This window comes from Rhinolophus sinicus, linkage group LG09 (assembly GCF_036562045.2).
Source record: "Rhinolophus sinicus isolate RSC01 linkage group LG09, ASM3656204v1, whole genome shotgun sequence".
NCBI lineage: Eukaryota > Metazoa > Chordata > Mammalia > Chiroptera > Rhinolophidae > Rhinolophus > Rhinolophus sinicus.
In genome coordinates, this window is record NC_133758.1 from 22,526,805 (window position 1) to 22,542,924 (window position 16,120).

At 47.3% G+C, this 16,120-nt stretch overlaps 1 protein-coding gene across 4 annotated transcripts in view; it reads right to left on the minus strand.

Annotated features, from left to right (window-relative positions):
• Positions 1-16,120, minus strand: part of SLC14A2 (solute carrier family 14 member 2) — a 421,518-nt gene that overhangs the window by 44,436 nt on the left and 360,962 nt on the right. For all 4 annotated transcript variants that reach the window (XM_019739713.2, XM_019739711.2, XM_019739714.2 and 1 more), the window contains exons 4-6: positions 6,264-6,448; positions 3,446-3,626; positions 2,264-2,453 (exon numbers count right to left, since the gene is read on the minus strand). In XM_019739713.2, coding sequence (XP_019595272.1) covers positions 2,264-2,453; positions 3,446-3,626; positions 6,264-6,437 — 545 coding nt within the window. In that variant the 5' untranslated portion in view covers positions 6,438-6,448. The remainder of the gene's footprint in view (positions 1-2,263; positions 2,454-3,445; positions 3,627-6,263; positions 6,449-16,120) is intronic.

Here is a 16,120-nt window from a genome sequence, read left to right on the forward strand (position 1 = left end):
CACTAGAGTGGAATATGGAACATTTGCACTGGACTTCTCGTCCTGAACATGTGTAAAACAGCCAGGGAGAGAAGACTCAGAAAGTGATTAGAACACAGTTCAGTCTAGTAATGGAGCATGTTCTGTGGTTGTTTAGAGAGAAAGGATCAGAGTACACTGGGGCAATTGGGGTTGGCGCTCTAGAGGAGGAGGGATTTGAAGGAATGATAGGATTAGATGGACAGAAGCACAAGTGCTCAACGGGGAACGAGTGGGATGTTGAGTGGTAGGTAGGGGGGATCCATCAGAGAAGGCTGTGGAAACCAAGTTGAGGGGTTGGGTCTTTATCTGATGCGAATTTGTCTTAAGTTGTTAATCAATATCTTTCTAAGGATTAGGCAGGGTTGGCACTTGTCTCCCCTGATAATACTGTAGTCTGTGAAGTGACTGTTTGAATGGCTTAGTGCGTTTATCAGTAGCTTATGGTCAGGAGGAAAATCAGAGAATCAGATTGTCAGAGCAGGAAGTGACGTGGGCTCTTAAAAGGTGAACCATGGATGGATCTTATAGATGAGGACAATAGGGTAGAGAGGGGAAGTGCCTGCTCGAGGTCAGAAAGATAAGGAGGCATGGGCTGGACAGAGTTTACGCCCGGTAAGTTTTAGCAAATGTTTATGAGGCAGTAAGACAAGAGTTGATCCTGTCAGGGGGCCAATTCTATGCCAGCTGCCCAGACAATTATAAGCAAGTGGGAGCAAGGAACTGGGAACCCACTGAAGGAAACAGCGATACAAAATCTCATCCCACCAGACCTGCACCCAGAACAATTCAGCTTCTCATTTTTCCGACCACTGATGGCCGCCCAGCTAGCTAGAATCAGAGTGGTCACCCAAGGCCACCTTAGAGATACATGAGCAGCTTTCCATGGAGACAAGCTGACCCATGCATTCGCCTCGGTGGAATCCAGAATGTCAGGTGGACCTGGAGGAGTGCGATGTTGTTTGCAACACAACTAACTTTGATAACTCTCGTTACTCTCGGTTTACCATGGGACAACTGGCTATGTTGCCTATCTTTCCACTTGACAGAGCACTGACTGCCAGCCTAGAATATGCAGGCCACACGTCTAAGCTCAAGCCCTGCCACCCACTGGCTGTGGCACCTTAGGTGACCAACTTACCCTCCCAGTCTCCTTTTTCTCACATGCAAAATGTGCACCCTCTTACCGTCTTACCTTCACTGTCTGCCTTGTGAGGTGGTGGTAAGAATCACACATACACACGCACCAACACAAATGAAACAGAAATTTCACAACATAATATTTATGTGTACTCCATATGGATTACTTTAATGTTTCTATTCTATTATGTTAATTTTTTTAAATGATGTTGACAATTAGTTTATGATCCACAGTTGGGTTGGTGACTCCCAAATGGAAAACAAAACAACAAAACAAAACACTAAGAATATGGGCATTCCCAAACTTCTCTGACCTTTAGAGGCGCCCAGAAGGATCTTATTTAAAACATGCCCTTCTACATCCACTGCATCACAATATCTCTGTGGGGAGGGGCAGTGGGTGGGACTGAGAAGTTACTTTCCTTGACAATTACCCCAGTGATTGATTCTGGCTGTCAAGAAAGTTTGGGAATTACTGGAATAACATATGGTAAAGTCAGAGGAAATAGTCCAGTTCTATAAAATGTTAGTTATTGTTACTGGACTTTGTAGCCAGCCACCAATGCAGGGCTGGCCCTCCCCCAAGCCTGCCTCCATGCCTCCCAGAGTTCCTGCTTGTTCCCCTTCCTCTGTGCCACCTCAGCACTGCTCCCCACCCCTCCTCTGGCCTCCTTCTTCTCTCCCATATCCACTGTTTCTAGTTCAAAGACAGCCCTCTGTAATCTTCCCAACACTTAGTGATGTCTGCCGTCTCCGAACTCTCCATTACGTACTGTCTTGAATTATTCAGAGACATTTCTTGCCTGTTAGTCTTATCCCTCTCAGCGATATTGTAAGCTCCATGAGGGAAGAATTGCTTAAGTGTTCCTCTGCACCTGCCTTTGAGGGAGTGTTTCTAGAAGGCTCCATAGTCAAATGGAGCCTGGTACTTTCATTTGCTGTGAGCATAGTAGTTTAATTCTGTAAGGACCTCCATGGACCTGTCCAAAGTTGATACTCAGGAGACCTTGGGCTGGCTGATAGGAGAAGGTTGGCTGACCACTTGAGTAAACACCTCTAAACTGGTCTGCCCCAAGACACAAGACCAACATAGAGAGAGACCCACCTGTCCTGGCTCAAGGCGAGGGCAGTTAAGGTCGAGACTACTGTCCCCAGGCCCCCAGCAATCGTCCACCAGGGATTCTGGATCAGAAGTCCTATGAAGATGATGAATCCGCTGAGAGGGTTGTTGACAAACATTACCTGAGCAGTCCCCCTCAGGACCCAGTCTGTGAACTGGAGGGCCAGCGGCTTATCTGAAAAGACAGGCAGAGCCATCAGCAGGGTCCATCCGGTGCTTCCCTGCGGGACCCCTGCTTGGCGTGGCAACAAAGACAGGGATGCATGAGCCAGGATATTTTCCCTCATTTGGCCTGGCACCCAGCCCGTCTCTGAGTGGCCCAGCCATCAGTCTGCAGTAGGTGTTAGTTTTGCCTTACAGACTGAGGCACTGTGCTGAGACCAACTTAATGCCATCCCAACCATTAGCTTGGCTGGCAAGGAAGCCCCAGGACCATTCCAAGGGAAACTTTATTGGTCCAAGGGAAAGGGTGGAGCGGGAAGGAAACTCTTTTTGTGTAGTGCTGTATTACCCAGTTGAGGGCTGGTATCTGAGCAGCAAAGACAGTAGTCTGGAGAAATGAAGCTGGGACAGAAATCATTTTAGCCCAGCTGTGAACAACAGTATTGAGTCAGGACTCAGGGGTTAGCAAGATGTAGAAGAGGGGACATAGCATTCTGTGTCATTCTCTGCTTCGGTTTCCAGGACAGCCTGCACAGGTAGGGGCAAGTGGGGACAGGGAGGTGAGGGGCGTTTGTTGGAGCCTTTAGTTTAGGGAAATGAGGAGAAGGAAGACTAAGGAAAGAACCCTGGAACATTGGGGAGGGTGATGCCAATGTTTTCTTGGCACATAATAAATGGTTATGGAAAAGTGAAGGAATGACCATTCAACTTGTTTGGAAAGTGGTTTATATTTTGCTAAATGGTTGTCCTATATCTATTCCACATAGAAATGAAGAATCTGCAAAGAACTAAACTTAGAGAGATGCATCTGATTCTGAAACTATGGGAATTCCAGGTTAGTAGGGTATATCATGCCCACCCAAAGTCAACTCAGGGCTGGAGCACCCCAACTGTGGGAACCCTCACCATGGGTGAGTGAACGGGTAGCTTTCTCAGTCCATGGCCGAAGGCGGGCTATCTCCCTGGCCTGGCCTGGCTGCTTCTTCCCCGAGGGCCTTTGCCTACCTTTCAGCCAGCTCCTGCACTCCTTCATCTCGCCCGTGAGGTAGCCCACGGCTTGGAAGAGACTGATGCCGCCCTGGCCTGCAGAGCCCCGGTGGGCTGCTCCGCTTTCTCTTCTTTTACTCTTTTCATTGGGTTTTTCAATTTTCACAATGTGGCTCTCTTCATTGGATGACCGGAGATCCTTTCAGGAGAAGCCATGACAAAATATCAAATAATATAGATTTTTGAGAGCAGGGACATTTGGGGATAAAGAAGGTTGTCAGTTTTTTTTGATATAAACCATCCTGACACATATCCATTGTCTAATGCTACCTAGAGTGCCTGCTCTTCCCAGGATTATTATCCATCCTTCACAGCAGGGTTTCTTAACCCTTTGTGCCATGGATCCCTTTTTGGCAGTTTGGAAAGCCTATGGACTTCTTTCCAGAATACTGTTTGTAAATGAATAAAATAAATAGGATTACAAAGAAAACCCATTATATTGAAATGCAATGATCACAGTATCTAAAAAGATGGCAATGCACGTATAGGTGCGATAGAGCCAACAGCTACTACAATTTCAAAGTAGTGATGAGTGAATATATGGAGCCTCTTCACTCCAACTCAGGACGGTTCTGTGGAGCCATCCCACCTCCATGGCTCACCATAGGATCAGCTGAGGTCTTTATTGCGATTGTATCACCGCTCAACTTTCTCGGCCTAATCCTGTTGCCTTACTTCTCTACAACTATTGGTCTCAATGGCGTTCCCCAGTAAACTTCTTACATGCAAATTTCCATCTTCAAGTCAGCTTCCTAGGGGGACCCAACCTGTGACAATGACAAAAATCCAGGTACTACTAATATAACTGCTTTTCATTGACTATATTTATAACTGAAGTAAAAGCTAAAGTTCACTGGAGGTTAGTGAAAATAAAGATAAATTATCCTACTCATCTAAGGTCACACTGACCTCAATTCTATCTGTGGACTGCTTAGTCAGGACTCCTTGCTCTAAAGTTCTGCCGTCCAGCATGGAAGCCAATGGGACGTGTAGCTATTGAGCACTTGAAATGGGGCTAGTCTGAATTGAGATGTGCTCTAAGTGAATTTTAAAGACATGGTATAAAAAAAGAATGTGTAAACTATCTCAATGATACTTTATATTGATTATATATTGAAATAATAATGTATATTGATATAAATTAGGCTAAATAAAATATATTGTTAAAATCAGTTTCACTTACTTCTTTTTACTTTTTAAAACTGTGGTTCATACACATTGAAACGTACATATGTGGCTCCCATTATATTTTTATTGTACATCGATGGTATACAGATTTCTCCAACCTCCTTCCTGTGTCAAATCTTAAATGTCTTGAGGATATCAGTGAAAACGGTGGAGTAAAGACCTCCACAAATTCTCTCCTCCATAAAAGCAGTGAGAACACTGGAAAAAAATTGTGCCTAAGGTGGTTGGAGAAGCAATAGGCTAATCAAAAAGCGTAAAAGGGAAAACTGGGGAAAGAGATGGTCAAAAGGGGTTTTACAAAGCTTGGACAGATTCCTGGGACTGTAGGAGGCCTCATGCATTTGTAAGGCAGGCACATGCCCAGGCCAGTGTGCATGCTCCAGAGAGAACTGACAAGATCTTAACCTCTCACCTGGCTGAGTTTGAGTCTCTACGCAAGCAGGAAGTGAAGGCTAGGGTGGAGTTGAATACTACCAGGGCCGTTGTTGAAGATATACCCTAACATGCACACAGATCCCTTCAATAAAGAATGGGAGGCTTATTGACTCCAGGCATCTAAGAAAATCTGTGTCTAATCATTAGTGGACCATGAGGCTAACCAAGCAGAGACATTTGTGGCTACAAATGACAAAGAATACAGACTTTCCGGAATTAGTTCAGAAAAGCCATCAGACAAAAAACAAGCCAGCAATTGACTTGTAGTTACACTTTCTGATTCTTTCTTCTGACTGCTCCAATCTGCTGTTGAGCTCCTCTAAAAAATTTTTTTTCATTTCTATTATTATACTTTTTAACTTCAGAATTTCCACTTGTTTCTTTTTTATAATGTCCTCCTTATCGATATTCTCCATTTGGTGAGAAATTGCCCTCATCCTTCTCATACTTTGCTTTAGTTCTGTAGACATGTTTCGCTGCTGTTGTTCCTTGATCATATTTAAGGTGTAAATAAGTCTTCTTCTAGTAAGTCCAATGTCTGGGCTTCCTCAGGGACAGTTTATATTGACTGCTTTATTTCCCTCATTCCATGCTTTCTTGTTTCTTAACATGTGCCATAATTGTTTGTTGAAAACTGGATGTTTTAAATAATATACTGTGACAATTCTGGAAATCAGATTCTCCCCTGTCCGCAGGGTTTGTTGTTGTTAGCTTGTATCCCTCTCACTGTATCAGTAGCTATAGCCAGGTTTCCTCTGGGCCACTGTGTTCAGGGCGTGCTAAAGATCGACATTTGATTGAAGGGCTTCTTTTTGGAAACAACAGGTAATTCAAGGAGGCAAGTCTAAGGGGAAAGGTTCTGGAGACTGATTGGAAGACTGGTGTATGATGAGTATGTACATTCGCTATTTGTCCTTAAAATCATGTTGCACACTCAGCCATATTTTCTTTCTTAGGCCAAGGAGGACTGATCAGCGGTGTGACCATGTATTGACGAGGGGCAGAATCTTCTTGGGCAGTGGCCCTTCCAGGCAGTAAATAAGACATGCTCTGCATAGTTGAGAAAGCTGCATCTTTCACCCCCTCGCCTCCCCCACTTCCACCAACACACACACACCTAGGAAACACCCTGGGATGGATGGACATTCCTCACCTTTTCTTCAGGCATTTCCAGGAGGGGCAGGGCCGGGTGTGTATCCTGGGGGCTGGAGGGCCAGCTAGGGCTGGTAAACTCTGACTCGTAGAGTTTGTATCTGCTGGAAAGAGGCTCTGGCAGGAGAGGGCTGCTGTGAGTATCAGACATCTCCTTCAGGGGGTGGCTGCTCATTGCTCATGCAACTGGTGAAAGGAAAGGGAAAGAACAGCTGAGTCAGGATCGGACCCAGAGGGACTTGGCTGAGGTGGGATAGAGGCCTCAGGAGGCACAAGGTCTGTCCTGTCACACCTGAGACTTACTGTCCCAGTAGCTTGTGCTGCCAGAAAGGCCTGGGGCCACTCCTCCACCCATGTGACCTTTATTTTTCAAAATCCCCCCATTCTTCCAAGTACAGAAGACAGTCCATTTCCACTGTGAAGATTTTCCTGACCATCCAGTTAGAATAGATGTCGCTCTTTTCTTTCTGATCACTGAAATAATCTTTCTACCTTTCATATTGTTCCTTTTCCTATCTTATTGTGGTAGTTAGCTGTACATATATTTTCCCCTTGGTACATACACATAGATCTGATCTGGGTTTTCCAACTGAGTGGAGATCTACGAGAAACTTGTTTTCTTAACTGCTATGGAGCCTATATTTCTTACAGTTGACCTCTAGTCTCCCTTCTCTATCTTCTGCCCTTAGGGCTCTTTCCAGCTCCTTCTCTTTTTTCCTTCCCCAGGACTAGTAAGAAGCTCTAGTATAATCTATTGGAATCCACGTGCACAAGTCTGGCATCCTTCCCGCTCTGTGTGGGACTCATTTTCCCTCAAGCACTAGGGCCAGGTCTTATGCCATGGTTTGTTTTTGGAGCAACTTCTGCCCAAGTCCTCAGTTTCCTGGTTTATTCTGGCTGCCCCATGGTAGTGCTATACTGTTCTCCTTCCCATTCAGTCATCTATCTTAGCCATTCTTCTTTAGCCTCCTCCGGATCAGTTATGTCTTCATTTACTTTATTGTTTTGTGGAGAGGTGGCTTTGGACCTGTACACAACCTCCTCTCAATAGGATCTAGAGGATTGCCCATCGCTCCATGCTGCCTCCCCAAGTTGCAGGACAGTACATCTTAGGACAGTGATTGCAGAGCCCTAGCATGGGTGCTAGCACTACTTATACTCACAATTGCAGACATTGCTAAAGGATTGCAGAGTTCTTGTCCAGAGGGGATGATGTCCCTCTTTCTATACCTGCATCAGTACCATTTCCCTGGGCTATTTCCTCTTCTGCTCCCAATGAGAGGAATTCTTGTTCCTTGCTGTTGCTTCCGGACCACCATGTACCTTGCCTGTGTAGACACCCCTCTTCTTTGAGGTGTATACCACCTTTCTAACTGCTTGTTGCTGTGCTGCTGACTTCTGGCCACTCTCCCATTCAGTGAGATTTTAGGGGCTCCTAATAGTTATCTTCACCTCCACTCCAATAATTTTCAGCAACTTCCACGTCCTGGCGTTGACGACCTCATTGACGTTAACTCATTACTCTTCTCTGACTTGGCAGATCATTGTTTGCCTCATCGCCAGTGACTCAACCTACCTCTTCTTTTTAGCCACACATTTCTATAATCACCACATGGACTTGCTATCATACAAACTGTGAAGTCTCAAAAGTCTGATTCTCTCCTCTGGTCACCACCTCCTGTACTTCCGGCTCAGCTGCTCAAGGACGTGCTTTGACACAGCCCTGTCATCTGGACTCCTCCAACCCCTTAGCTTCACCAGGTCCCTAGCTCTCCTTCCCTCCTTAACCGACTTCCATTTCATGTCATTTTCCTTCTTTCAACTCGCTCACTCCTCACTCTCTCCCTCATTATTGTGTATTTAAATCCCAGCCAAGGTAACCCAACTCTCCATCTTTCCCATGCTTTCATCAAGCAACTGAACATTGCTAGAGAAATAGTGCATAACTGGGTAGGCTACTTTCACTTTAAACGTATGCTTGCCATCCTCAAATTAACGCTTGGCATTTTTCTGGTTCCCACCACTACTGCCCTTCTTGTAAGACCTCCATGTTGGTGAATCCGAACATGCTTCAGTCCCCACGTCACTAGACTGCTCGTTGGAGTTTCTTGGAGTGAGCAACCCGCTAGACACACTGTCCTCCCTTCAGCTTTTGTACTCAAGCCTCTCTCTGGCTGCTCCTTCACACTCCCCTTGTCTGGCTCCTCCTGTAATATGTGCTTTCTGCAGAGCTTTGTTCTGGGCCATTTTCTTTTCGTTGATGCTCCTACCCAGGGGAACTCAGCTCTTGCCATGATTTTGTGCTTCCATCTGTATGCCTGTGACACCAAAATCTAATATTTCCATCCCAGTTTTGAGAACTGGACTCAGACTTAACTCTCTGCTTTACCCTTGCAAGTGGATATTCCAGGAGTAGCTTAAAATGAATAGACTGAAGCAACTCGTAACTCCCTTCCCAGGTCCCGTCTTCTTCCCTCCAAGGGGCACATCCCAGGACGAGTCCTCGCCACTTTCCAAGCTGCTCCTTCAGAAATCTCAGGAGTCAAACTTAGTATTCCCTTCTCCTCCATTCTCCAAATCCAGTAATTCTATCTCGAAAATACACCTCTACGTCCAATGTTACCATTTAACTGCCCTCACCTCTTACCACTTCTCTGGTAACGCCCCATTAGACACCTCATTTCTTCTCAGATTTCTTCTCTAAGCCATGCTTACAGGGAGACCAGAGTTGTCATATTAACACTCAAATCCACTTACGTCAGTTCCTTGCTTAAATATCTTCAGTGACCACAGATGAAAAAATATGGCTTTAACATGATGTGCTAGGGTCTGCATCAGCGAGCTCCCGTTACGCTTTAGTCCATCCTGTGTCTCTCTTGGCTCTCGTCTCTGGGCTCCACACTGGCCTCTTTTTAGTGCCTAGAAGGTGTTGAGTGCTTTTGCATCTCAGGGCCTCTGCAAAAGCTGGTTCATCTGCCTGGAAGGCCTCTCCCTCGCTCTTTACCTGGGAACTCCTACTCTTCCTTCAGGCTTTGTCTCAGAGAAACCTTCCCAGATGCCCCCTCCAGCACCCACTGTGTTCTCTTGTCACATGCTCTCAGGGGACCCAGTATTTTTCCTTATAGCATTTTTTTTTTGCACTATGCAATGATTTATTTATCTGTATATTTATTTGAATAGTATCTACCCTCCACCCCTCACCCCGGAACTTAAGATGCATGAGGACAGTGACTTTCTATGCTCTGTTTACTGCTGAATTTTCAGCTCTTCGCACATCGTAGGTGTTCGATAAATAAAGAGTTAAATGAGGGAAGGAAGGAGGGAAGAAAGGAACAAAAGAGGGAAGGTAGATGGAAGGAATGGCAGAAAGCTACAGGTAACTGCTAGAGTGGGAACACTTCACTGGAGAGCTTTACGAATCACGGGGGTCTCATGAGTCTTGAGTGGTTTAAGAACAGTGTGGGGCTGCCCACAAGCCCTGCATTTTGGAGGCAGAACTCTACCACGTCTAGCACCTCTCCTGATTCCCAGAAGGAGCTCATTTAAACCACAGCTGATTTTTAGCGTGGGTCTGCAAACATCATAATGAGGCTGCCATTGTTCTGGAAGGGGCCTTTTCCTCTATTCTGACCCTGCAGGTGGAGTTCCAGTGAGTTTCAGACTGCTCTAGAGGGGGCATGCAGGAAAGGTTTGAGAGAGCAAAAGCCGAGGAGCCTGAAAACCTGTCCCTCTCCATGCACTCTCTCCCTCTGGTGGCCAAGAGGTGAAACAGCATGCTGGATCTTTGTAGAAGATCCCTTCCAAGACACTGAGATGAAAAGCGAGGAGCAATGAGATACCTAGACACATGATCTGCATGACACCATACGTCTGGATGAACTAAAGTGTTCTGGAAATACCTTGTGTTAAATTCAGTGGCTGAGAAATTCATTAAAAGTCCTGAAAAATGATAACGTTTTACCAAATGTATTTCACTGAATCTAAGATGTTATCAACTGTAAGATGTATCATTATTTTGTGTATCACCAAGAAAGAAGAAAATGCTGCCAATCAAAATTGTAGGATGCATCCTGATTTCAGAAATGTGAAAATATAAAAACAACGTATATTATCAAATCAAGGAAAAATGGTGGTTTTTTTTGTTTGTTTTTTGTTTTATTTATTTATTTATTTATTTATTTATTTATTTATTTATTTATTTATTTAGTGATAGGTGGCAGTTGAGGATGGGTATCTATAGGAATTATTTTCTAACCATGAAATTTCAAACATTTTTAGATTTCTCTTGATGAAACGTGTAAACGTTATGAGCCCTTTAAGAACAGGGCCTATTACCTTGTTGATTTCTGTATTTGCACAGCCCAGCAGAAAGACTGACTTATAACAAGCCTTTAATATATGTTTAACTTATTACAGAAAGGATGAATCATTACACAAAGAACGTACCCTCCAAAGTCCCTTCCAAAAAGGTATTTCCTTTTCCACCTTTGATTCCCTCCTGTATGCAGACAATATTCCCAACTACAGATGGAGAAATCAAGGTGCAGGAAAGCAAAACAAGCATTGTTTCTCACACTTTCCACACGTTCTGAAGCAAGCTCTCCACCTTGTGATGGACAAGGAAGCAGAGACCCAGAAAAATTGGTGGCTTGCTGCAGAGTCGAGATTAAACCCACTTCCCTCCCTGCTCTCCTTCTGTTACTCCAGCTGCCTTGTGGGGTACAGCTGGGGGGAGCAGGGGAGGGATGTCTGCCTTGAGCTGGGTCCAGGCCCTCAGCCCAGTGTTCTGTTTCATAAGCCTGCGCAGCCTCGGCACGAACAACGTGATTGCATCTCCTCTGGGGAACACAGCGTTCCTTTGCCATGGGAATGTTTATCCTGTTCAAACGGGGGAATTTTGGCTTTGGGGGGAGGGCTAAGACGTGCGGCGAAAATGGCCTTGTAAAGAGAAGGTTGCTGTGTCTGGAAAGAGCACAGGCTGTGGAAGCTCAGATGCCCAGCCTCACCCTTTTCTCTGCCAGTAGGGACTGCATGGGCTTCCGTTCCCCCCCTTTTATAGGGCAATGTAGGATTCTTGGGACGGTGAAATTGCTGACTTGGTTCTTGGCACATAGTTGGAGCTCAGTGATTTTTAGCTTCCCCTCTTCTTGTGCTCCCAAATTGAAAGGAAAGATGGCTAGAGCAACCAGATGAAGTACAAGCTGGCTGGTCCCAAACAGAACGCTTTTCCAAAGTTTCCATAAGGCGTCAGCCACTTGTTAGAACTGGACGGTGAAATCCCTGCCCGAGCCACGTCCCGTCTGAAGGCAGCAGGCCTCAGAGTCCCTTCCCAGCTCAGCTCTGAGCCAGTCCATTAAACCCCCTTCCAAGAACACATAATTATCTGCTTGGCGTGCTCATGCTCTCCTTGGCTGCCCACACCTCCTCGTCTCTCTCAGAAATGTGGACAGAAAGGGCTGTTTGGATCAGCCCCACATCTCTCCAAAAGGCCAGGCTTTAGAAGTTCCTGCAAGGGGACTCCCAAAACAACTGGCTCCTCCAGCCTTCTTGTAAGAATACTGTGTTGAGTACCTACTGTGTGCCCTTGGTCTACCCCAAAAGGAGCAGAACTGAGAGGCCCAGGCCCTGCCCGCAGAGAGTGGCAGGGAGGGAGGTGTGAACAGACATTCAGAGCAGAGGGGAAATGCAATGGCCAAGGGGAAGCAAGGGGCAGCTACAGCAGCACAGAGCAGCCTAACCTCCCAGGTTGGAGAGACAGGACCCCGGCTTTCATGTCAGGAAGAGGGTGGGGTTGGGGGGAGAGCACACTCCAGGCCAAGGAAATGCCTGAGAAAATACACGGTTTGTGCCAGGAAATCCCAGTTGTGGACCCTGCTGGAGTGTGGAGAGGGGTGTCAGCAGGCAATAAAAAACAAAGCTAGGGCATCTGAAGCCAGACAGTGAAGAGTTCTCAGTTCCTGTAGTTGGACCCCAACTCTTCTTCCAATGTTTAGAAAACATGGCTCTGACGCTATTGCAGTAATTTTTAAACGCTTCTTCTGGCTCTTTTCTCTAAAAGACTATCTGTTCCTGAAACAATGTGCCCATGCCAACGTGGGGAGACTGCCCTGGGTGGCACGTTCCTGCTGTCATGGGTGGAAAGGCGCTGTGATTAGAGGGGTTTCTGGAGTTGTTGCTGTGAATTAGTGCAGAGTCAAAGCTCTGTCCCTCCCGATAGCTTATTGGGTTGAAGTATACCAGCAAACTTGTCATCTGGAGGGGAATCTAAAAGGGTCTAACTGATGTCATCTTCCAATCAGCTGAGTTATTGAGGCCACAGCAGCTCGGTGGAAGGAAAAGTGACCAGGAGGTTCTCCAAAATATTTGTTGAATTGGTTAATTTTACCCAGGACTTTGCAACTGATGCAATGATAGAAAAGGAGAGTTTCCAAACATTTCTGCAACCTAAGGACCAACAGGGACGTTCTTTGTCCTCTTTCAAACAGGGACGGAATCCATCTTTCATGCTTCTGACTGTTGACTGGAGGCCCATGACCCGATGGGTAGGCTGTTCTCATTGTGAACAGCTCTGATAACAAGAAAGCCTTGGATCTGTGGAGCTGACATCAAGTCCCTGGGACTTGTTCCCGTGGCTGTTTCCAGTTCTGCCCATATCAGCACAGGACCTACGGACGCCCTTCTCCACCTGAGAGCAGTTCAGAGATTGATCTTCACTAAGCCTTCCTTTCTCTTGGGCAGACTTCGCGATTTCCCTTCACTTTGGCTCACCAGACAAAGCCCCCAGACTGTCTGCCATCCTGCTACTGGATCATGGTGACAGCAGGATCAAAGGCAGAGATGTCACCCCACAGAACCTTGCTGAGTAGGCTGCGTCCCTGGGCCAGGGGCTCTGCTGGTCCCTGAGCCGGATGGACAGCTGCTGAAAGGGAGAGATCCATGGTGCAGGGCTAAGTGAGTGCTGGAATGGGGACAGAGTAGGCTCATGGGCTGGTGGATCACACCCCAGGGAGGACAGGGAGGGGCTGAAGCCAGGAGAGGCCTGGTCACTAGACAGATAGGGCAAGGGCACAGAGGAAGGGGGCCTGGCTGGCAGCTGGGCTAAGGTGAGAGGTGCCCTCTCAGGGCTGGGTTGTGTAAGAGGTTGGCTGAGTGCTGTCTCTTGTGAGTGGTGGCTAAGAGCTTTTCTTGGCAACTCCAGACAATGAGTCTGATGTGGCCTGAGAGGAGCCTGATTCACTGGGGTCAGAGGGTCAGGCCGGGTGTGACGGGAGTCAGGAGGAAGCACAACCTCCCCTGGGCCATCTGCAGGCTGTCGGGTTCGAGATGGCTGGTGGCCAGCACGCCCGGGACTGTATGTTTCTGGGTTCTCCTCAGGGCCAGCTGGAAACCTAACCAGGCCCGGCAGGGGAGCTCTGTCCCTCAGCTTGGAAGCCTAGTGGGGTGGGGATAGAGGCCAGACCTCCTGTGATCTCCTCCTTAGCTATTAGCTTGTGTTTGGAGGGACATTTGGAGGGGGCGACACACCCTTCTCTGCTGACACTTTTAAATTGGGATGAGCCTTTGAGGTGCCATATAGTGAGCCCCTGCCTCACCACCTCCCAACAACAGCACTTACTAACCCATTAGATCTGCCTTCAGGACCTCTCTCAGGATCCATCTATTTTCTCCCTCTGGGTCAGGCCCTCCCCTGTCCAGGCCAGCTCCCAGCTGGTCTCCCCAACTTCAGGCTCCCCAGTTCCTCTCTACCTCACCACTGGTGATGGACAAATTATCTTAAATCACTACTTGGTCATGCCACGGCTCAGAAAGCTTCCGAAGTGTCCATGTCTGAGTGGCTTGGGCTGGAACTGGGCATGCTACCCCTGAAGGTGGCCCAGGCCCAGAGCGTGGTGACACCCAGCATTCTGGAATGCTAATTGCACCTGATAGGGAGAAAATATAGAATACTAGTTGTATATTGAAGTAAACAGGGCTTATAAAAGAGTAGAATGCAAACCTTTTTCTTTTAAAACCAACATTTCTGGGAAGACATTTTGAGTCTGTAGGCAGCTGCTTCAGGTGTGTCCCCATGCCACCTGGGGACAATGTGTCCAGTCTCCCCATAAACGGGGGCTGCTTGGGCAGGAAAGTTAAACAGCACTGGAGGTAGCCACTGTTCTTGCTCTCCCATGGTTCTGCCCCTGGGGTTGGGGGACTCCACCTGTGCCTAAACTGATTTCTAGGTTCTCTGGCGCATGTGAGCTTATTCTGGGCAGGCAGCCTCCACCGGCCCCACAGCTACCTCAGGCTCGGTTTGGCTTCCATGTATGTTGTTCTCTATTATCTACGTTAATGCTGCCCTCATGCCCAGCCCTGTCATCACGGCGCCTGCCTGACCACCCAGGGCACTCTTACCTGGCCTTTGGCCTGTGTGGTGGTTAGGATCTATCTCACAGTACAGTAGTCACACACACACACGTGCATGCACATGCATCATCCACACACTCACACATATGCACTCGTGCACACATTCATACATGCACACACACTCACACTCATGCACACACACTCACAGACACATGCATTCTCACGCACAGACACACACACTGTGAACTCTGCAAATTGTGCACTACTTTGAACCTTCATGTACCTAATGTTTCATACTTTACAAAGCACTTTCCTTTCTATAATTGCATTTGTTTCCTAGAACAATCCCATCATGGGGGAGGGAGATCGGGGGATGCTATTCTTCTTGTATCATAGGCCTAGGCAAGTGAGGGTACCTGCGTGAAGTCACCCAGGGAGTTGACACAGCAGCTGGGACTAACTCAACCTCCTAATACTCAGACTTGGGCTCTTTCCCCAACAGCTATGGGTCCTGGATTCTTCCCTAAGGCTGTCCTTCCTCTCATGCAGAGCCCAGGGGCTGGCAGGTGTTTGATTCTCCCTGGGGCCTGGCTTTATGTAATTTAGGTTTTTGGTCTTTGGATTTCGTGTGTACTAACACATGCCTCCTTTCGGGAACTGGACTGTGGTAAAAAGCTGGGCTTCTGGTGTGTCACCTGGGCTGGCATGTGTCCCCATCCTTCCTTTGGCAGGGATGTAGTTGTTTTGCACTTGACCTCTCTCCGAGGACTTAGCTTGGCACGTCCTTTAGGCTCTTGAGCTACCTTCTTTTTTGTCAACAAAACCTTGATAATTTTTTTTCCTCTGCACAGAAGTTTATTTTCTAAAAGCGACACTGATTAGAGTGGGGAGGCAGGGTTGTCCATGGGAGGGTGCGGACACTGGGACAGATCCTAGCAGTCACTGTCCCTGGAGTCTCTTATTGAGGTAAAACTCTACTAAAGGGCTTCTGCAGAATAGTGGGATGTTTAGAGGGGATGAGGGTGGTGTTGGATGGGGGTCATGGGAGGTACTTAATGGGCTGGCGTTAAATCTCAGGTCTTTCTTAAGCATCAGCCCAGGAGCCACCAGGGCTGGGTTCTCCTCCGTAGCATTTCACTTGTCCCACCTTCCGGGCCTTTAGATGGCGCTTCTCAGTGTGCTGTCACGTGCTCAGGGGTCACCACAGACATTGGCTTTCCCCAAGTCACCTTGTCTTAACGCTGGCCTCCTATAATCCATTTTCTGCACATGATGAAACCCGAGCCACTCTTTTGGCCTGACTTGGTGGAAAGCTGACTGGGCCAGTAATGTTTCCAGAGCACTTTCCTCTTTCCCTTCAGCCGGATGTGGATGCTCCTGCCTTTGAACCAGAGAGCAGGGATCCTCCACCCTGACAGCACACAGTCGTCGGTATCTAGGGAGCCTTAAAAAACGCTGATGCCTGGCTCCTCCTCCAGAGGTTTTGACAGAAGTGGTCTGGGGTACAACCAG